The 24,137-nt window shown below is 39.7% G+C and overlaps 1 protein-coding gene across 1 annotated transcript; it reads right to left on the minus strand.

Moving 5' to 3' along the window:
• Positions 1-1,797: 1,797 nt before the first annotated feature.
• LOC142501017 (uncharacterized) lies at positions 1,798-23,153 on the minus strand. Its single transcript, XM_075610257.1, has 8 exons — positions 23,018-23,153; positions 17,730-17,861; positions 16,258-16,335; positions 15,429-15,892; positions 6,274-6,311; positions 5,288-5,553; positions 4,598-4,669; positions 1,798-2,081 (listed from the first exon to the last, which is right to left on the minus strand). Exons 1-8 carry the CDS (start codon positions 23,151-23,153, stop codon positions 1,987-1,989), a joined length of 1,281 nt encoding a protein of 426 aa, XP_075466372.1. The 3' UTR covers positions 1,798-1,986.
• Between the last annotated feature and the right edge of the window lie 984 nt (positions 23,154-24,137).

Here is a 24,137-nt window from a genome sequence, read left to right on the forward strand (position 1 = left end):
TCAATTGTGATTTATTAATAAGCCTGCTGCAGGGAGTTCATCTTAAAGCATGGACAGGAATGGCTAGTCCCCCACACTGCAAATATAGGCTATAACCTATGTACGAGCATATATCTGGGCCAGATTGTAAATTGAATTTAAATATTATTGGGATTATTATACTGTAGTTTTAAAGCGTGACCATTTTTTAATATTTGTATTTATTTATTTAATTCCCAGTTTCCTAATAAATACATAACCCTCCCTGCCGGCTCCTAGGGAGTTTACATCAGTATATGGTGTACTTTATGACCACAACAGCATTGATTTACCTTGTCTTAGGGCAGCGGTGTGAAAACTGGGGGGCATGCCCCCCAGGGGGGCGGAAGTATTTGTAGGGGGGGTGCGGGTTGTTACAGAAGTCCCACGCTCTTCCCCAAGGCATTTAAATTAAATGCCGGGGAGACGTGAGGTCACTAACTCACTTGCCTGCTGCCAGCCGGGTCTTCGGCGACGCGTCGCCATGGCAATGCTCATCAAATGACGCGGTGGGGTCACGTGACATGACGTCACATGACCGGCGTCATCATTTGACGTCGAGCCATCGGGAGAGGGGGGCGCGAATGCTGCAGCTCCATGAAAGGGAGCTGCAACTCAAAAAGTTTGCGCACCACTGTAATTAGGGTGCTGGTGGTGGTCTGCTGGGTGATGATACAGATGGGTGCCAGAAGCTTTTATTGTACAACAGCAATCTTTATTCTAGTTCCCAGGCATGGGAAGACTTCATTCGCATATACAATCATTTTGGCCTAGCTGTACCTTATTTCATCCATAACGCTATCACTCTTGATACATGTTTTCCCACATGTTGCGCCCACTCAACACTCATGTGAGGTGTATTTACTTGTTATTGAACTGACTTCATTGGGTGGACCACCGGGCCCACCATTTTAGCAACATCCTTATGGTCCCTTCTGCTTACATTACTATTACTCTAGCCCGGCTGTGGAACTGCCATTTCCTCAGGGGTACTGAATATTGCAGATGGGCATACTCATGATCCCCTGGCACTCTCAGGCCTTCTCTGCATTGCCCACTTTGGCATGTCTTTATTCTCACTCTGGCACATACTCTTCTCTAAAGATGCCAGACGCCTGAAGTGGATCCAGAAATGCCTTCATCAAAGATGATGACAGCTGGGTGGATTGTACTCTTCAAAGGACATCAATATTTCAGTATTTTACTCAGCAACGCGCTTATTACAAGGATATTTGTGTGTGTTACCTCTTGTTCTTGTGGTTTTCATTTTTGTATATTAAATACTGCACTAGATTTTGTGCTTTTTGTTTTTTGTGATTTTCCACTATGAAGCTAACTGAGCTTTCCCTAAGAAGCAGCGCCTGCTTTTACATCACAGTGGAATTCATTTCTTCCCCTTGGAACCCTTTGTATTTCACCTTTACTGTTTTCGACTTTACCTGGACTTTCATGGTTCATTCACGTGTTTGTATTCTGCTATTTAAGCTCTCACTTCACTATATTGTGTACCAATCAGCATTCTAGTGTTAGTATATGTTATTTCATTTGGGCCACTTAATTAGGGTTAGTACAGTAGTAGTCAGCACTTTTACAACGTTTACAGTTTAGGTTTTGTATATATGTGTGTGTGCGTGCGTGTGTGTGTGTGTTTGGGTGTGTAGCCACTATCCAGCCATGTTCAGTATTCTTAGGATATACATTATATAAAATATAAGGTTACACTGTGTTTGTACATACACCAATCATTATTGCCAGACATAGACACAGACAATCAGTGGGTATTTTTATCAGCAGATTAGCTTTAATGTGTGAGAGAGAATATTTAAAGGTTTTTCAAAATAGTTCTCATACCAATAAACATACAGTTGGGATAACACACTTGTCATTCTTAGATATTATGGTTTCATTTCAGATTTTGCACATATAGGCATGAGGAGAGCATATGATTGATTTTCCACATTGGAATCTTCACTTCTTGGTTCCATAACCACCGCCACCGCCACCGCCACCGCCATGGTGATGCCCTTGTCCTTGCTTCTGACAGGGGTCAGGCACACAGGGATCTGAGAAAATAAAATACATTCATTAAAAGAAAGATGAGATTCAGTCACTGGAACAAGATTGAAAGTTCTAGACCAGCTGTGGCATCTCCATTCCTCAAGGACCACCAGAAGGTCAGGTTTTAAGAATATGCCTGCTTCAGCACATGTGACTCAGCCATTGATTGAGCTTTCTGTGCTGATGCAAGGATATCCTTAAAACCTGACCTGTTGAAGGATGTTGAGGACTGGAGTTGGTCACTGGTGTACTATGCAATAAAATCATCTGTATCTTCCTGAACCAGACCCTGCTGTTAACACAAATAGAGAAGGTATTTTCTGTTGGTTCTTTACATGCTTAGAATTGATTCTTGTGGTGCTTTGCCACTGATTGCCACTGTGCCTTGATCTTTATTGTTTTGCTACTCATTGTAGTTTAGAATGACAAGTGATAAAGGATCAAACAAATTATCATTAACATGTCCCCTTAAAGCCTTGAGTGGGGCTAGCCATCATCCATGACTCGTTGCATAGTAAAAAATAATATATCCTCATCACTCAAATGTAGAATAGATAATAATGCGAGTACAATGGCACCCAAATAACCATGGGAATATGTCAGGAAAAAAAAAATTTAGTAATACAGAGCAGACAAAAAATCATTATGAAAGAACTAAAAATATGTATAAAACTGTTCAGAGTCCTAAAATTGGGAAATAATACCTAGCCACCATTGTAGAAAATAGCCAAGAACCAGGAAAAGGACAGGGATGTGCCATAGATGCGCCATAAAAATAGGGAAAAATAAATCCAAAAAAAAAAAAAGTATCAACGGAAGACTGCATACTAAGATTGTGCTACTGCGGACATCTATCCCTGACTGGGGAAATACTAAGGACCTGTATATTCATAGTTTTTTTTTCTCCTTAGCTAAGGGAAGTACCATGGGCCTTCAGAAGGGGTCTTTCCGGAAATATTGCCCCCCTTGCTCTTTTTGTTTATTTCCCCTTACAGTTGTTTGCTTCTTCCGCCCCTACACACTATTTTTTCCCCCTTTTTTGGATTTCTTTTGATTTCCGTTGTCCTATTTTTGTGGGGGCCTGGTCCTTCTCCTGGCTCTTGGCCTTGTCCGTACTCTGCAAAGTTTTGTACACCTTTTAACTCCTTCATAAAGGATTGTCTGCTCTTTTTGTACTTTTCAAAAAAATGGGTAGAATCTGCTCTACAGTATACTACTATAATTACACTACTAGACGTACAATTTAATTAATATGTTAATCACTTTAATCATTGCCGTTTGGGAGGAGGTGCACCTTCAGTAGGTACATTTAATCAAAAATATATACACAACAGAACACAGGTACCAAGTTATTAAAGATGCACTAGTGAAAGAACGTAGTGTCAAGATAATCAAGTTAAAAACATTACTTTTATTGAGTTCAATTCTAAGATAAGTAAATCAATTAGTCAATATTTAAAATCAATTAAAATATATGTGAAAATAGCCTGTTTGGTAAATGGTGGGGGCTTAGTGTGTGTGGGTTAAATTGATAGTAGCAAAAATAAACACAATATTTGCTTGTCTAGAAGGTGGATGTCACTACTAGACTCTTATATTAATTCTATACAGTGTGCTCTTGTCAGTTGCCTGTATTTGCTCCTTGTATTGATTGCCACAAAGTAAATGCACAGACTGGAGCACTAATCAGAGATCTGATAATCCGGAAGTGACCAATTCCAGTTCTCAAGGGTCACCAACAGGCCAGTCATTAGGGATATTTGTGCTCAGCATAGGTGGCTTAATCAGCCCTGAAGCAGGATATCCTTAAAACCTGACCTGTGTTCTTTGAGGACTGGAGTTGGCCACCCCTGTGATAATCACGTGTGTCCCTAGATTACAATCAATCCAGCAGGTTAAACAACAGCTACATGTATTAACAATACAATTGTTGCCAATCAGTCTGCCTGCTAAATTACACAATGTTGGACTAAATGTATCCTTTTCATCGGCTACAGTGCCACTGTGGGTAAATGTTACTAAATTCAGTGTCTCCTGCTCAGCTAGTGATCTAAAGCAGGACTGAATCACTTCCCTCGGGGGACTTCATCTTTTCGCCGCTTAAAAATGTGAGCAGCAGCAGCAGCAGGAGCAGCAACAGCACTGATCTCATACTGTACACACGCAGAAGAGAGCTCTGTGCCCTGAGCCAAACTGGCAGAGTTCCGTAACATTAACCTCCGTTTCTCTCTTACTCTGGCTAGCCCACACACACTATTAGCTCTCCCAGTTAACCCACCCTATTTTTTATGCTTTTATCATTAATCTTTTATCTGACATTCTCATGGTTATTTGGATGCTATTGTAGTCCCATTAGTATCTATTCTACATTTGAGTGCTGAGGACCTTTTGCTTTTAATGTTATTTAGGAATTAGGGATTACTTCTGTCCTCGAGCACTGATAGCTATATCATATAATTATCCATTTTCTCTTGAGTCATGCTGTCTGCCCTAGACTATATGACTCTGTGCATGTTCATACCTGGGCATATTGGTTTCTTGTCCTGGCATTGTGGCACTGGCACTGGTGTTGGTGTTGGTGTTGGTACACATGCTAAAAGAGAACAATCAAATATGAGCATACATGGTCTTTATATCATAATTTATTTAAAAGGTACCAATATATTCCATGAAACATACAGTATTATATTGAATATAAGATAATGAAACAATTAACAAGTAGTTCATGCTGATATTATACACAAGGATGTTTGTGCCTGTGATAAAAGATTATTATGATTGTATCATCTTCATTGAATTGTTCAGTGATCATTTTTAAGACTTTAAGTTATCATTGGAAGAGAGGTTTTAAAAGGCAAGCATGAGTTATAAAGAGTAACAAAATCAGATAGTATGGTTTAGAACAATTGCAACACCATGTTTACTTCAACAAAGAGCAGAGATGGTCGGTAGCAATAAAAAAAAATCATTACCCTTACAATTGCAGTTTCTCAAGTTCCTGGTTGTGTGCAGTATGTACCATCAAATCATTTATCAAGCGCCAAAATAGATACAGCACATTTTATTAAACCAACATCTTATTCATTATTATAATTTGACATTAAAACAGACTTGCTCTAATACAGCAACTTACATAGAACAAACAGAATAAAGATCGATATTATAGACATACAATATAACCCTGTTGCCATTATAATAAGAAATTACTCACGATTTGGATCTTTGCATTGATCGTGCTTATATTGTCCACCACCTCCACCACCTCCACCACCTCCACCACCACCGCCTTTAGTTGCAGACATGGTTATCCTTCCTTCGAAATCTGCTAGAGGAAAGAAGATCAAAGCAGTTAAGGCTCTGCCAACAATGCTTGATGGTGTGGCTTTTATACACAGTGCGATGTCATTCCCTAATGATTGAGTAATGTTCTTTATTTTCAGAACCATTCTAAACCAATGAGCTTCCTGCACGACCTTCCTTAATTGAGCGTTTAGGAGCGTTCACCTAATTTTAGCTCTATTTGCATACCTGAAGGGCAGGGTGTTTCTGATTTTGTTCTTTTTATTTTCTTTTAATTGCAAATTATGTGAATCAATTTCATGCCAATAATGACATGTTTTTCTATAGGCAGGAGTACTTTTACATGTGTCATATAGGGGAAACACATAAATTGTTCAATTGTTCATTACCAGCTGCAACTGATCTTTATGGCATTATGGCATTGTTGGATATGGAACTGGTTTCTAAAACTGGTAAAGTTTCACTGCACTGTTGGAGGGACGGACGGTGTAACATTGATTGATCCCAGTACTGTGCATGCTCCATGTTCCAAAGCACCTGTTAGTTACCTGCAACTTTCACTGTTATGTAATATTATGATATCATTCTGTGATATACTGCCCATATAACTTGATGAGCGAGCGAGCAAAGTGAAGATTTCAAATAGACTTTGTGACCACTTTGGGTGTGTTCTTTTGTTTGTGCGTTCATGCCTTGACCAATTCTGATGAAATTTTGAGGGCACCTTTCTGCCATCCTAACTTTGATCTGCCAGATGTTTCAAACAAATCGGCACAGCTCACATGTTGGAATAATTGTTTTCTTTTTTTAAAGTGATAAAAAGAGATTGTATATCTCATCAACCGGATTCTTGATACAAAACATTAGGGGCCTATTCTATAAGCCTTCATAACCTACTTATCAATTCCTTTTTGCCCAAAATCCCTACTGCTATTCTGTAAAACAGAAAAAAAACACAAAAAACAGCGCATAACGCTCGTAGTGTATTAAATAAGATATTAATAAATGGCACAAAACATGGTATGTTATCTGCGTACATCAGAAAAGAGGTATAACAGCATGTCAAGGGATATTTTACCCAAGCACCAACCAGCAGGACCAGGTCTCTCAGCGGGGTGTCTCCGGTGAATTCACAGATCAGGTAAGTCCAGGATCGTGACACTGATGCCTGTAGATAATATCCAAGGTTGGTTCAAGGCGTGCTGCTATATAGGATGTCCCAATGGTGCAGTCTTGCTGTAAGAATGTGAGAGGGAGCCTGTTGGTGGGGATCGCCCGATGACTGTGACTCTCCGTGAATGCACCTCCCGGCACCGCATAGTCCGATCGACTGTGATGTCACCACAATGCGACTCAGCATATCGCGAGCCACGCGTCCTGGTCCTCGCAACTCTCAAATCCCAGCAACAACAGAGGGTAGAAGGATGTCCCTTGGCACACTAATAATTAAAATCGTCCAGTACTTCCAACGCGTTTCAAAACCGTGAAGGTTTCTTCATCAGTGTATAATTACCAATAAGTTTGGTGGCATTGATGTGGGCACAATATGTGGGCCGCACAAAACGCAGCCTAAAGGTGCGGGTCCAAGAACATGTACGTAATATAAGGAATGGATTTGTCAAACATAGGGCCTCATGCAGTAAGTGTTGATAAGGGTTTTTTCGCCATTTTATAGCCACAATTGGGTTTGAGATTCAGTAAGCGCCGATAAGTGCTTGATTTCGCCAGGTTTCGTAGCCGATAATTTTGTTATGGCCAGTCGCCTGCCGATAAGCCTGTTTTAGCCACTGATCGCCACTTTTTTAAATCGGCTGGATTCAAGTACCAAAATTAGCTTATCGGGGCTGATCGGCACTACGAAATTGAGATGTTATGGCCAATTTCTCCCGCCAACTAAAGTTGGCAAGTTGGAGGGGAGAACGATCGCTAAGGCTGCCGGAACGGCACTTAGAAAAAAAAAACTCTTCTGTACATCAATGGAGTCAATGGAGCGGGGACATATAACAGTATAGTACTGTTTACGTTTCATTGCTCACAATACAAACGTCATTTGCATTACAGTGTGGGGGGCATTCCCTGCATTGTGTCACGGCTGACGTGTATTATTTGCATAAAATTGTACTTTTACATGTTTTCAGCATTTGCGTGTCACATTACTCATCATGTGATGATGTGTCAAGGGAAAATACTATACTCAACTCTTAAAGGAGAACCTCACATCATATCACACATTTTACTGAATTGAGTGACAATTGTTCACATGATGTCACACATGTCACACATACACCGTATATTCATGTTCCTTAACATTACACAATGCTTGTAATGTGTGACGCATCTTTAAACGTTCATGTACATCTTTATTCTCATGTTTACATCTAGGTTTGGTCCTCCCTATTTTCATGACGTCACTTATTGGACGCGCAATCACATTGCATGTTTACATTATAACCGTTGCATTACAAGCACTTCAACCTAACTTATACACACATCTACAGTAATTCATCATTGGGACACCTTGTAAACTCATTCTATAGCAACTATCCTCATTACAGAAATGCATGCATATGCACACGAGTAATCATTGTTGTCAACATGTGACAATAACATGGCTAATTACACATGTTACACCAAACTTTTCCCATGTCAATCTCAGCCTTTTTGTCTAATTACATGACTGACTGTTGCGTTCAGAAGTGTTACAGTACATGCATTGCACATTAAACTATTTATTTTCAAGCAATGTTTGTACAAAGCTTCACGTCACATCATTGTCAAATATCATCATTCCCTGCAGAATACACACAACAAATACTTATAACATCAACTGCACACCGCTTGCCACAGAAGTACTTTATTATGTTAATGTAACACCTTGCATTTTACTATGTCACCTGACATCATCACATACTTATTTAAAGGACGCCCATTACCTGCTCATTCACAGCTACTCATTTCAAAATGTTGCGATTGTTTAGGAGACGGAGGAACATTCTTTTCTATGACATGCTTGCTGATCAAGAGAATGATATAGGGCAAGGGAGGGACAGACCGAGGGACAGTGACAGGGACAGGCACGCGGATACGACAGGGACAGGGAGAGGGACAGGCCGAGGGACAGGTAGAGGGACAGGAGATCAGAGGAGAAGACAGAGGAGACAAGTTGTGCCTCGTCCGCGTGTGTACAGGGAGAGAACCCTGTTAGATGGGATGAGTGAGGAGGAGATAGTAAGTCGCTATCGTTTGAGTTCAGCAGCAATCTTATCTCTGTATGAGGAGATAAGGGGAGATTTAGATTTTTTTACAGCCAGAGGTCGTGCAGTCCCTGGGCTTGTTAAAATGCTGTGCTCATTACATTATCTCGCTTCCGCGTCATTCCAGACAACTGTGGGCATAGTGGGCGGGGTCTCGCAATCTACATTCTCGCGGGCCTTTACCCAGTTTCTCTATGCACTCAATAGATGCGCTAGGAATTATATTCATTTTCCTACAGAGGCGACAGAGTGGCTGGAAGTCAGGACTGGCTTTTATAATATAGCAGGGATACCATGTGTGCTGGGTGCAATCGATTGCACACATGTTGCTTTGATTGCACCTAGTCAGAGTGAGCATGTTTACCGCAATCGTAAGCACTACCATTCACTCAATGTACAGGTGGTATGTGATGCCACGATGAGGATAATGCATGTGGTACCCAAATTCCCTGGTTCCAGTCACGATTCCTTTATCCTGAGGAACTCTTCAGTCTTCCATGCGTTCGAAGAGGGACATTTTGAACATGGTTGGCTGCTGGGTGAGTACACATGTACATGTTCTAACACAAAACACATTTTTATTTAAGAATGTTGGCATTGTAGAATTTGATCACTATTGTCAGCTTATGTGTGCTCCATTCATTATAGGTGACTCAGGATACGGAATTAGGCCGTGGCTTTTGACTCCGGTGCTAAACCCTCAAACAGAAGCAGAGGAGAGGTACAATGCAGCCCATATCTCTACAAGATCTGTTATAGAGAGGACATTTGGCCTACTCAAGACCAGATTTAGGTGTCTGGACAGAACTGGTGGGGCTCTTCTATACAAGCCTCAAAAAGTGTCTGATATTATCCTTGCCTGTTGCATTTTGCACAATGTTGCACTCAGGCACAATGTACAATCAGACCTAGCTGAGCCTTTGGTAGACGAGCATCCAACCCATGTAGCTGCTGAAAATGAACAAACAGCCAGTGGTGGCCAGACACGCCAGAATCTCATCAATTCATTTTTTTCTTGTAAGTAAAAACATATATGTTTCTACTACTACTTTTATAGATTAATTATTTTATATTAACAATAATGTTTCTTAATATAACCTTCTTTTAGGACACAGATGAATATGGGTTGCACACCGTTCTTTTCTCTGCTGTGTGCACAAAGGGATGTGGCAGCGGTATGTTATTGTTGCACAGGTTATAGAATCCCTCTTCAATTGTACATTAGTTGTGTGTATGTGAATACAACTGGGGTAACAAAGCAGTCATATTTTAGCATTGTGTTGTTCCTTATGCTAACACAATACACATACAGTAGTATGGGCATAGTCATTCATTCTTGAACTATGCTTACATACAATGTTAGATGGCATGTCAATGTTTGCTATTTATATATTGTTCCTTTGCATTATAGGTATATCTCCAGTATGACTGATCATGGTATGTATATTTGCTGACATCTGGCATAAGATGTGCCTACCTCAATATTCATAGAATTATTTGAATTAAAAACCCAACATATTATTTAAAATACAAATGTTACATATATGTACTTTCTGTATCATGTACATGCATTTAGCTACTCTTGAGGTTTCATGTGCAATGTATTAGAAAATGATTTCTCACATTTCATCACATTTTAAGTATGTTTCCTTATAAATTCCATTAATGTAATATAGAGGTGTTTGGAGAAAAGGGGTTAAATGTACTTATTTGTTTACTTACGGGAGCTCATTCATCACGGATGAAATTGACTGATCATAACACTCCATGCATGAATGCCTGTAATCACAACAATGCGTACTACATCTTATATTTACCAATGTAGGTGTTTATTAATGCTAGGAATTAATAGTTAACATTAATTAAAATGTGTGACATGTGTATGTATAAGTCACACGTGTGTGGATGTGTCCTACATGTACCAAGTGTTAAACTGTTAACAGAAACCACAATTTGGTAGCAAATGTTACTGTAATTTTGCATTTTTTTTTCCCACTATGACAATGTTGGTAATATTTATGGAATGTCAATCACGTCACTTCATCATTATCATTATGATAATTATCAAGTATTCTGACAATTGTAACGTCAATCACGTGCACATTAGCATAGACACAATTTTTAATACAACTGTTTGTGTCTGTATCAATTTGTGTAGGATCCATGTATAACACCGACAAATCTTAACAGCAGCTTTATTAGGTTAGCTTATATCATCATATTGACTGTACTATTTATTTTTAGAACGTTTAATAAACACAGTAAACTATAGTTAGTTAGGTTAATGAAATATACACAGAAACGTACTTCATTACATGATGTTGATGTAATATTCAGAACATCATGCATTGTAGGGGACCACAACATCTAGCCAATAACATTATTTGCTACAGTCCCAAACCATTTTATCAACATACCCATGTAACAAGAGATTTTTAACAAGAAATGGCTAGTTGGTTGTAAGTGTCCTTTACATTGGGAGAAGGAGTGGCTCAGTCAGTAAAGACACACACTGGCACTGAGAGTTTGAAGCAGGGGAGTTCTGGTTCAAATCCCGGTGTCGGCTCCTTGTGACCTTGGCCAAGTCACTTTATCTCCCTGTGCCTCAGGCGGCAAAAAATAAATTGTACGCTCCACGGCCCAGGGACCTCAGCCTGAAAAATGTGTCTGTAAAGCGCTGCGTACAACTAGCAGCGATATACATGAACATGCTCATATTATTATTATTATTGTTACATAGTTTCGACAGTCATATGTTCCATTACACAATAGAATACACAAATGTGTTAGCAGAGTGGGAATGGTTGTTATATATAAAACACACCATGCCATAAAATGCTAGTAGTAATTAAAGAACACTAAATAAAAATTCATGAGGCACTCTTTTGCTACATCATTATGTTAATTAAGTGCTTATGCAATATAGGCATAAGGGTATCACATTTTTAATTGTTTGTTAATAAGCACTGCAAGCAATATAAAATTAGTTCCATATGTAGTATAGTAGTCGGTGGCTCCTCCTCACAATCATCTCATATAAAGGTAGACTCTTCTGAAATCATACATTGATCCGATTGTATCTTCCCCGACATCTCTGAAATACAGCAAACACATGATGGTCAAAGATGGCACCTTACTATATATGTATCCGTGACAACGCGTTACGCAGCTATATATGATTGTGTACATACACACGTCACTCACTTATATGTTAGAAGTACAAGTGTACATCAGTATGTAATTTTGCATTACATTTGTAGCAGCCATAACTATGTATAGGAAGTGAACGTTGCCTGTATACTGACAAATGTGCGCGCACATCTTAGTGTGCGCACGCACTTCACGGTTGGGTCGACTAACTGTTAGCGCATGCGCAAAACAATGCGTACGTTGTGCCTTCAATACATGTTGAAAATACCAATAAACATAAAATCTTTTTTTCAAATACAATGAAGACGAAACTACATTCGTTCTAAACGAGTACATCTGTATTATTTCTAAACAGATGTGTTTGGACACAAAGCACGGCCGATAACACAATGCGCAAATGCAATACGTGTGACGTCATGTTAAGCCAGCGTCTAACAAACGCTAACACTCCTCCCACTCAATTAAGATTTGGCTAACGCCCAGTGTACGCCCCCAGTTAATGACACACTGCAGTTACCGTAACTATAACAAAACAACACAGCCAATAGGCTTTGAGGCGCGCACGTCGTTTGGGGGCGGGACTTACATCCGTAATCCTTTTTAAGGACGCCTTGGCCCATGACAAGGGTCCCACGTCATACGTGGTGGACCCGGTGTTTTATTTTGTAGATGTTGCATGATAACAAAACAGGTATGTGTTAGAGTTATGGTAAAATGTTGATAATATGTTTAAAGGGATAGGAAAGTACGTATATTTATTCCGTCAGCAATGTGTACTACTCTTTCAGGTTCTACTATATTGTAATAGGAAACAATTTGTTTGCGATCGATACATGTAATGCAGTCTGCAATGTTACGCTGTATCCACGCATTGAAAGTGAAAATTGTGGTAAAAAAAAAATTTAAAAAATAAACGCAGAGTCAACGCATAAAGATTGTTATATTTACCATTCTTCTAGAATTAACTCTTCGTCTGCCTGCAACTGGTCGCTCCAGAAATGCAAGGCATTTGCATCCACGCTTGACCCAAACGCTGAATCCAGTATGACACACATCTCCTCCATGAAGCGCTCATAGGAATCGCCACTGCTTTCTTCAAACAATTGGTCCGGAGGTAGGTTCATTTCTTCGGGTACCCATTCCAATGCATTTTCACCTGAAAGGCTTGGTGCATAATCATAGTCGTTATGTTCTTGTACAATGTGGGTTTCAGGAATGGAGGGTGCAGATATTGCAGCAGGTATCGATTCACACGGAACAGTAGTAGCGGATCCATTGCTATTGACATTAGGAATAAATATGCCATTAAGCACAATATGTGCCCTCTTTCACGGTGAAATGTTTATCCTTGGCAATCTTCCAGAAACCATACCTGTCTTCTAGCTTATCCTGCACACGTTCAAAACACTCATTAGTTGATAAAGTGAATCTTACTGAGGATTTAAAATTGCGCGCATGCCCATGGTCTTGGTAATAAGGATACTTTGCTCTAATCAAATCATAGATTTGACCGGTGTTCGCTTTGTGTCCTGATGTAGACAAAATAGCTTCTGCTATCATGAATTTATACCCTCTGTGCGGATTCATATAATTTAACAATTCCTCAGCCATTGCAGATTAATTGAAAAGATGTCTGCAGCTCTCTGTTCTTTGCTCATAACAATGAAACTGGTCAATGCCTAACAATTTGCTGTGTTTCATTTTCAAGGTCATAAAAAGTATCAACTTTTACTCCTTTTTTGATCCACCAATTGGATGTGTTGAAATAATTGGTTTAACGTTTGTGGTTTTTGATAGCAGTTTATCTGACAAACATGTATCCTTTTTTATCTAGTTTCTCACAACATTGGTAGAATTTTAATTAAGTCACATTGTGGTTTGAGAAAAAATAAAATAGAGCACTGTCTAGAAATAGTGCTTACTCAGCCATATAATGAAATAAACACACACACCTGCTAAAGTAACTTTTTTTTTTCCTCATACATTTCTGTGTGTATTTGAAAGTCTGGTTAACTCCCTGTCTGCATGAGTTTAACTACGTGTCTATATGTATATATATATATATCTCTCTCATAAATATATATATATCTATATATATATATATATATATATATATAGATATATATATACATATATATCTATATATATATATATATATATATATATATATACATGAGTACACACAACATAATGATGCCAGTAAGTATCCCTTGTATGAAACCTATTTAAATGGTGATAAACATGAGTGTATTAAGTAATAAACATTTGTTTTAGGCCAATAGTGTTATAGGCTCACAGGTAGTATACTTCACAAACATTAGGCCTGTATTATTAAAATACTGTGTTTTCACAAGGAAGCATGAAGTGTATGTTTTTTGTAAAAAAATCTATACCATTTTAGATAGTACTATATATACATACATACACACACACACACACACACACACACACACACACACACAGTGTGTGTCTGTGTGTGTGTGTGCATATCCATACATACTACATATATATTAGTATAAATTCAGAGATGTTCTTGAAACAAGAACACATAAATGATTAAAGGACAACATTACAATGCCCAGCCAAGGCAAAGGTAAGTAAAATTTAACCAATAATCCTCCTGTACACGTACAAGAAAGATGTTTGCAGTTAAATAGGTGTGTTTATAATTGCATGTGAATAATATGCAGATGCAATGATTACATCAAGTAACACACCCAAATGCAATGTTTTGCTGCAAAGTCAATGGCAGCTTCTCTAAACATAGCAACTGGCTCCTGGTGGACCATTACTGAAGAGATGATTAATACATCAATATTAATAATACTATTCATTAATTAGGACTGTTAACATTTCCAAAACTTCACGTGTACAAGAACATACTTGAAAGTTTGGAAACAACACAGTTTTCAGCATACATACAATATTAATTAGATACTCTGAAGTCAACAAAACAAGGCCAAATACATATTTAGTGATTTATAACATTTATTTTTTTAGTTCCTTTTGAGAGCGAGTAACAGGCCTGCTTGTTGTCTCTTGTATTTTCCTTTTTCGTTTTGGAAGAACTTTAGCCACAACAGAGCCACTTTGAGTGGCCTCTGGCACTTCACGGGCAGGGCTTGTGGCCAGTGACTCAGCTACAGGGCTTGTGGCCAGTGACTCAGCTACAGGGCTTTTGGGCAGTGACTCAGCTACAGGGCTTTTGGGCAGTGACTCAGCTACAGGGCTTTTGTCCAGTGACTCACCTACAGGGCTTTTGGGCAGTGACTGTTCACGGACAGGGCTTTTGGGCAGTGACTCACCTACAGGGCTTTTGGGCAGTGAGTGTTCACGGACAGGGCTTTTGGCCAGTGACTCACCTACAGGGCTTGTGGGCAGTGACTGTTCACGGACAGGGCTTTTGGCCAGTGACTCACCGACAGGGCTTGTGCCCACTGACACATGTGAGTAAGTTGGTAGACACTGCACAAGTGATGGTTGGTCTGTTTCATGTGTGTCTTTTTTTGTTTGTGTCCAAAAACTGGTCAGTAGTAACTGCTTGTGCTGTTTTGTTTTTGTCGCCTCCTTTGTAGGTGTCAGCTCCTGATTTAGTACAGATGGCAGCGGTAGGATGTCGTCAGGAACCTGCACAGCAATGTCTGCTACTTGACAGCTAACATTGGGAACTGGGGAATGAAGCTCAGATGAATGTGGTGAAAAATGACCGGCATGTACAGATCCAGCCTGTGAGGTGTTGAAGTTTAAATGTGGTACAGTAGTCATTCTCAAGTAATTTGCTTGGGTTTGCTGAACAACTAATGCTTCGAATGAGGTGTTGATTTTTTGCAACTGTTTAGGCACTTCAATGAAGACTCTGTGGAGATGTGCCAATTGTGATATCGTTTCTTCCTGCAGTGCAATCATCCTTTCCAGCACTGTCATCAGATCAGAATGGCGACGATTTTCTGCTTCCACAATTTTTCCCTCAGAAGCTACAATTGCATCGTATGTGGTAGTTGATGGACGATTTGGCGGTAAAACTGTTTCAATTGGAACCTCTTCATGCTCACTTGATTGTATTTCTGTGTCTATGGCGGTGGCATCATCATCATCATCTTCATCATCATGTTCTAAAATTAAATGTACACATTATTAAATGGCATGTTAATCTCTGCTGTGTTACTATGTAATTATACTGTGTCATAAGTAACACCTAACATGTTTCCATACGTTTTATAACCTCACATTAAAAACTACCTTGACTTAAGAATAATGTTTGGACTCAGTATGAAATATGAATGAATGAAAACTTGCTGTAAACTCATAACTCCTACATGATAGTTAACATCACTAACACAATACATGTTGCCTTACACTTCATTTTCACTGACACTAAGTAATCCTATTTAAAGAACATGTGCAAAACTAATAATGAACATGACAACATAACATATAGAAGTGCACATATTATATGGCCACCAACTGATACACTCACCTTCTAGGTGTGTTGAGCTGCATGACCCAGGTGAAGACACTTGTTCCGTCTCAGGTGACACATGTCCTCCAGGGGCAACTATATATAACAATAACATTAGTTTTACATATACATGTGTAAATATTGAACATACAGTTATTGTATGTTCTGTATTTATGAGTACCTAACAGCATCAGTTCCTTAACCGAAAATGTGTGTGTGAAAGTGAACATAAATAGTTGTAATAACAATGTACATGGCTGTGTACTTAGAACTTTGAGTTCCCTAACATACAACATACTATGTTTCTGCAGTAATGCGTGAGGATAAATAGATTAAAATTGTACATAAAAATCATATGTTGTGTAGTGATATCAGAATCATAATGTACATAACTATCATGTGATGAACATTCACAATGGTTATCATGAAGGTGGTCATATTGCAAAAAGTTTTGTTTTTGGTACAGGATATGTGTGGTAAATTAATAGAAGATGTGGCACACCTGAATGTGGCTGTCACTCAACAACACAACACATGCAGTGTGTGATAATGTGTCGTTGATAGTAGTTCAACTATAGATATGAGTGAACTAATGTGTGACGTACGCTTTGATAACTAATGAGTTGTTGGGGCATTTAGTAGCTAGAGTTACGCTTTCAAATGAGTGTGATTAACTTCAGTTGAGCTAGTCAGGTTGTAAGAACGGTATTCCCTTCCCATAAAAAGCCTAATCAGGCAGACGTTTCAATTACTTCAAACATATGAGAATGGTATGAACTAAGTTGACCATAAGAAGAGCCTGAAAATTGGTGTGTGCTGAACCCCACCCCCTCTGTTGACGTGTATGCTGTGATGAGATATTCATTGCAGCTGCTTTAACACAATGTTAGAGGAGCTAAATAGTCGTCTGCAGTGTTGATGTTATGAACACAATGACATAACATATGCTACGTGTGCCTCATTATGCTGTCTGAATATGACATAAAGCACAAATGGACCTTTTCATAAACAACTATAGATGTGTTAGTGCAAGTGATGTTTGTAGGCCGTTGCATGCAATATATTTTATGCATGCTTACAATAGGCAGTAAAGTTGTGTTTGTAGGAGTAAAATAAATAAAATACACAATAATATTATACATATTTATGTTCTGTACCTGTAGCTAGTAATAATTTCTCATTAGCATGTGTTACACATGTGTACTACCCTGTTGTTCCCCATCTTCGCCCACCATCAATTGCTTCCACTGCAGCAATGCATTTTGGGAATTCACATGTAAATGACCACGCAATGGCACGTGCTATATTAGTTATTGCTTTTAGTAGGACTACAACATACATGTCTATTTTGAGATATATATATATACAGAATCAGACATATACATATATAGATGCAGGTATGCTTATATTGTGAAGACAGTATAAAAAGCAGCGGAAATATGCAAAATAACTGCAAGCAACGACACGCCTAGTACAGTAATATTTCTCACCTGGTGGAAATTGTGAGGGATAAATTCCAATATCACGGTCACCAGCCAAGCCCTCGACGACGACGGGAAGTAATTTTCCCCGAAGCAGCTCCTCCAATGGAGTTAATATCAGACGTTGTGGTGTCGGCCCACCTCCAGTGCCAGTAGCATGCACGCGTTGGTCTTGTATTTTCCTTTTTAATTTTGACCTAATATCATCAAATCTCTTGTGACAATTCCGCTTGTCCCTGACATGATTCCCACACGCATTGACACCAATGACTATTGTGTCCCACATTTCTTTTTTGCTTGATGAACTTGTCCGCCCTTGAAAAACATTAACAATATATGAGGTAAATTAATAATAATACAAGCACCAGTTTCCTACACTGCTAGCTGTTCCAAGAGAAAGCAAACATGCTGTTTTAGGTGTAATATGTGAAGCACATGAGCATTCACTACTAAAACTATACATGTAAGCAAGATTGCATTAATATTGTATGCAGTTAACGCAAATTGTACGCCTGAGTTTTGTTGTCCTTGTAACGCATGATAAAAAGCTGTTTTTCAACACTAATTAACATAGAAAGATCTTCTGTACCCATATTTGCATATGAACAAAACTCAGATGACCTAGGATCACATGTATTTGAAGAATAAATGTCAAGGTACACTTACCTACTAAATGTCCATAGATACTGTCATAGTGCTCCAGAATCCCAGTGACAAGAGCTCTATTTTCCTGGTCATTGAAGCGAGGATTACGTGGCTTCGCCACACGTTTCTTCCGACCAGGTTTAGGCTCAGAGCTTGGCTGGTGCTGACTGGACTCTCCTTGTTCCAATGGAAGAGACTCCAAAAGCTGGCCACCAGCAAGCACGCCACCACCAGACACCCCATCAGCAACTGAGCCACCAGCAGCACTCCCACTCCCAGCAACAGCACACACACTCCCAGCAACAGCACTCACACTCCCAGCAACAGCACACACACTCCCAGCAACACCACTCACACTCCCAGCAACACCACTCGCAGCAACAGCACTCCCACTCCCAGCAACAGCACTCGCACTCCCAGCAACACCACTCGCAGCAACAGCACTCGCACTCCTAGCAACATCACTCCCCTGAACAGTACGTTCACTCCGACGCGTACTCGCACGAGTAGCACTCCCACTCCCACCAGCATCACTCTTCCCACGCTTTGCGGGCATACTTACAGCACTCACAAAAAACAGAAAACAAATGTACAGCCAATCACACGAAACACTTCCACATATAAAACAAGACAAAAAGATGTAAACAAAAAAACAAAGGACAAAGCTTTCACAATACACAACAAGTCTCTCAGTCAATATGCAAATATTAAATCGCCCAGCTCTGTGCGTCTCTCTCTCACTCCCAACAACACAGAGAATGATTACCAGTACACGTTGCCTTTAAATATGGCGCGCTATCCAATACATGCTTGTTTCGCCTGATTCAGCAAGATTTTTGATTGGCGAACGTAACATCACCCCGCCACGCACGCCGATACACCTGTGTGTGATCGGCAAATCATTGTGAGAGTGGGCGGATATATTATCGGTTTCATTTTGAAGACATTCGGCACTTACTGCATACGGAGACGGAAAATCGCTAATAACATGACTAATCGGTAAGCTTGCCGATTTCACATAATCGACGCTTACTGCATGAGGCCCATAGTCTCTAAAGGCATTATACATCATATCATAATAAAGATCCCTCTTCACTTACCTTTAAAGGTATTAAATATGTCCCGAGAAACAGAAGGGGTGGGGATAGAGTGAAAGAACTATCCATGCAAGAGACCTTCTGGATTCATAAACTTAATACTTTGTATCCAGGAGGTCTCAATGAAGACATTGACATCTGGTCTTTGTATTGATACATGAGCAGTTATTGATATATTGGCCAAGACGTGATCAGCTACCGGTATATGATAAATCATGATGTACTATTTCCCCAATTTTTGTTTATTTTATTTTCTTGGGGTACTAATCCACCAGGATACACGATCTATCATACTGCATGGTCTATTGATATTTTTTCCTGTATCGTGGGATCCTAGACCACCTTTTGTTTATAAGGCCATTTCTAGATCTTAGGTCTTGTGAGTGTTTTCATGCTCGATTATACTGCTGAGGCCAAGCTTAATCTAAAGCTTGCCCGCATTTGTCCCGGTCATTTCAATTTTGGCGCCGGAATTGAGCGCACGCCAGCCGCATCTCAAGGCCGTGTGCGGCCGGTTCTCCAATCAGCGCCTAATGGCACTGAACAATGGAAGCGCCTGCGGCGCTGGAGAGGAAAAAAAAAAGTCAGCGTCTTAACGCGTTTTAAAATTAACCGCGGAGGCGGCCGCCATAGACTAAAGGCGGGCGCCACTGTATGCAGCTATTCTTGTGCTTTATTTTAATGTTTCTGGAGTATACCCTAATATCAAATCAATGCCACACAGTGGGTTTAACTCCAATTGTATTTGTGGTATTAACCCTTATTTCTTTTCTGTTCCAGCTCATCAAGAAATATATTTGCTGGTTAGGGCTTTTTTATGCTTTGTGTGATTTTATTTAAACTATGTATTTATCTCTGATTAAAGGTCAAAATGCCGTTTTTACGGCTGTGTTTATTGCATGTATGCGAGTGGTGCTGACTCCGCCCTACTCCTCTCATAATTAGTCTGAGGACTTGTGTCACGGTCCAGTCAGGAGTGAGAGGGGGGTATTTCAATGCCATCAAACTTATTGGTAATTATCCCTGATGAAGAAACCTTCACGGTTTTGAAATGCGTTGGAAGTACTGGACGATTTTAATTATTAGTGTTCCAAGGACATCCTTCTACCCTCTGTTGTTTCTGGGATTTGAGAGTTGCGAGGACAAGGACGCGCGGCTCGCAAAACGCTGAATCGCATTGTGGTAACATCACTGTCAATCGGACTGTGCGGCGCCGGGAGGTGCATTCACAGAGAGTCACAGTCATCGGGCGATCCCCACCAACAGGCTCCCTCTCACATTCTTACAGCAAGACTGCACCATTGGGACATCCTATATAGCAGCACGCCTTGAACCAACCTTGAATATTATCTACAGTCATCAGTGTCACGATCCTGGACTTACCTGATCTGTGGATTAACCGGAGACAACCCGCTGAGAGACCTGGTCCTGCTGGTTGGTGCTTGGGTAAAATATCCCTTGACATGCTGTTATACCTCTTTTCTGATGTACGCAGATAACATACCATGTTTTGTGCCATTTATTAATATCTTATTTAATACACTATGAGCGTTGTGCGCTGTTTTTTGTGTTTTTCTCTGTTGTATTAGGTGGTGTGTGAGCCACCCCTGTATCCACAGCTGCAGACGCTCTCTTCTATTAGGATCACGTAAATTAGCTTTTTTGTTCTATCACCATTTCACCTTGGTTTATGTGGTTAAATATTTAGGGTTGTTTTATAGTAGCGCACTATCATCCCCTTTTTTGCTATTCTGTAAGCCTTGATAAGTGTGTGATAGAGACACGAATCGCCAATTTTTTCAGTCGTCAAAAAAATATCACCGGGTGAGAGGTGATAAGCCACTTAGTGGCAGGTTCTGAAACTTGTGCAATTCTAGTAGCCTCGATTAGGTTATTAAGGCATATCACGGCTCTAGAATGGCAAGTTTCTCCCAAAATCCTCATGCCAGGAAAAGTTGGCGTGAAGATGGTGAGAACCTGCAGAGAAGGTGGCGAGAGAGAACATAAAATAAAAATGCATTTTTACTGCATCGTATTGATGCCGGGAGTCTCCGGTGCTGATACCCATTAATATAAGCTCCGGAGGCCCCCGACATGAATCCCATCTAATAAAAATGCATTTTCAGGCAACTTTAATACCTTAGTGGCTGACCGCTAAGGTAATGAATGGGTTAAATATCAGTGCCATATTTATTGTGGGTAGCAGGGGTGGGTGGAAGGGGGCATTTGGCCCTTGGTGGGTGTTTAGGCCTTGCAGGGGGTTGTGAGCAGAGTTAAACCCTTAATTACCGTAGCGGTTAATACCACTACTTTATTGAAGGGTTTAACCCCTCCCGCTATAACCCGGTAGGCCTAAACATCCATCCTTGGGGTTACTACCATCTTTACCCAATCCCTCTAACCACAATAAACAAAAAGACAAACAATAATCCTTCATTGTTTTTATTTATTTTTATGTTTTTGCTTGCCCATTGATGATACTGTATTAATCTGTGCCCCTTTAGGGTACAGATAAATTCAGTGACAGCCAATGCATTTTTTGGCAAATGTTTGTTTTCTGTTATTTTTTTCTATTTCTGTTTATTGGTGGATTAAATGGTTTTGAATTTGGATGGCTTGTTTTTAGTACTTTTTAGGATTGGTTAGTGTTTTAAATTAATTAATTGTTTGGTTGGCTACTGGTTTAAATTACTGGTTTTATTTCTTTAATTGGTTGGATAGGTGTTTATTTACTTGTATTCTTATGTTTTGGAATAACATAATTTGAATTATTTAGCTGTTTTAGTGATAGATTAATGTAATTGATGTGTAGTTGAGGCTTTTTAGTTCTTTTATTGTTGTGGTGTTAGTTGCTTGTGTATTTCTTTGATTATTGTGTATTTTTGGCCTTAATTATTTTTATTAGGTTGACCATTGACTGCTATAGTAGCTTATCATGCTTATATTATATGCGTATGATATACCACTGTGTAAATCAATGGGTACATATAGTGGTCCCCGGGTGGGTGATTATGCCTCTCATGTGGGTAGTGGGGGAGGGTGGTTAACCCCTTAATTACAATAGCGGTTATTAACCGTTAAGGTAATTATGGGGTTAGGGGCATTAGATTGTATTTTTTCTTGTATTCTTGCTGGTATCAGAGGACATGGACCTGGAGTATGCTGACGAGTATGCCCTTCATGATGGGTAAATTTAACGTTTTATTTACTTTATTTATGCTGCTGCCTAATGTTTTTTATAATGGGCAAATGCACTATTATCCATATCTGGATAATAGTCATTTTGCCCATTACTGTACTGTATGTGTTTGGGGTTTTGGGGGGGGGGGGGGGGTGGAGGAAGTGGGTAGTAGGGTTGTTGTGATTATTTTTGTTTCTTGGGGGTAGCAGGATTGGGTGAAGGGGGTAGTGGCCCCAAGATTGATGTTTAGGCCTTCTGGGGGGTAGCGGGACTGGTAATCCCCTTAATTACCATAGTGGTTCCCACCACTTAGAGGTTCCTCCTTGCAAGGCACCTCCGTTTACACTGCTGCTGCAAACAGCACTGGACATTACCTCCCGCTGTTCTCTGTTGAGTGGAGCAGAGCGTGGAGATGTACCAGCTGATAGGGATGTCCACAGTATGACTCACTTGGAGGTTTTGGATGCCAAAGATGCCACATGCAAGAAGTGGATCCAGGAACACCTTCATCAAAGACGGTGATGGCAATATTTGAGTATTTTGCTCAGCAACGCGTTTATTACAAGGGTCTTGTTCTTCTGTTTTTCATTTTTATATATTAAATACTGCACTAGATTTTGTGCTTTTTGTTTTTTATTTTTTTTTCTGATTGTTTTCCCACTTTGGAGGCTTACTGAGCCTTCCCTTAGAAGCAGCACCTGATTTTACACCACAGTGGAATAAATTTCTTCCCCTTGCAACACTTTGTGATTCACCTTTACTGGTCTCGACTTTACCTGGACTTTCACGGTTCATTCACGTGTTTGTATTCTGCTATTTAAGCTTTCACTTCACTATAATGTGTATTAATCAACATTCTAGTGTTAGTATATGTTATTTCATTTGCTCTACTTCATGTTCGTTCACATGTCATTACTACAGTAGTTTGAGCGCTTTTAATTTAGAGTTTAAGTTTTGTGTATATGTGTGTGTGTGTGTGTCACTAGCCAGCCATGGAAAGTATTCCAAGGATATGCACTATACAGTATATAAGGTTACACTGTGTTTGTATATACACCAATCATTATTGCCAGACATAGACACAGACAATCAGCGGGTATTTTTATCAGCAGATTAGCTTTAATGTGTGAGAGAGGTTAAAAGGTTTTAAAGGTTTTAAAGGTTTTTCAAAATAGTTCTCATACCAATAAACATATAGTTGGGATAACACACAAGTGATTCTTAGATATAATGGTTTAATTTCAGATTTTGTACATATAGGCATGAGGAGAGCATATGATTGATTTTCCACATTGGAATCTTCACTTCTTGGTTCCATAACCACCGCCACCGCCACCGCCACCGCCATGGTGATGCCCTTGTCCTTGCTGCTGACAGGGGTCAGGCACACAGGGATCTGAGAAAATAGAACATATTCATTAAAAGAAAGATGAGATTCAGTCACTTGAACAAGATTGAAAGTACTAGACCAGCTGTGGCATTTCCAGTCCTCAA

The sequence above is a fragment of the Ascaphus truei genome, chromosome 8 (genome assembly GCF_040206685.1).
Source record: "Ascaphus truei isolate aAscTru1 chromosome 8, aAscTru1.hap1, whole genome shotgun sequence".
NCBI lineage: Eukaryota > Metazoa > Chordata > Amphibia > Anura > Ascaphidae > Ascaphus > Ascaphus truei.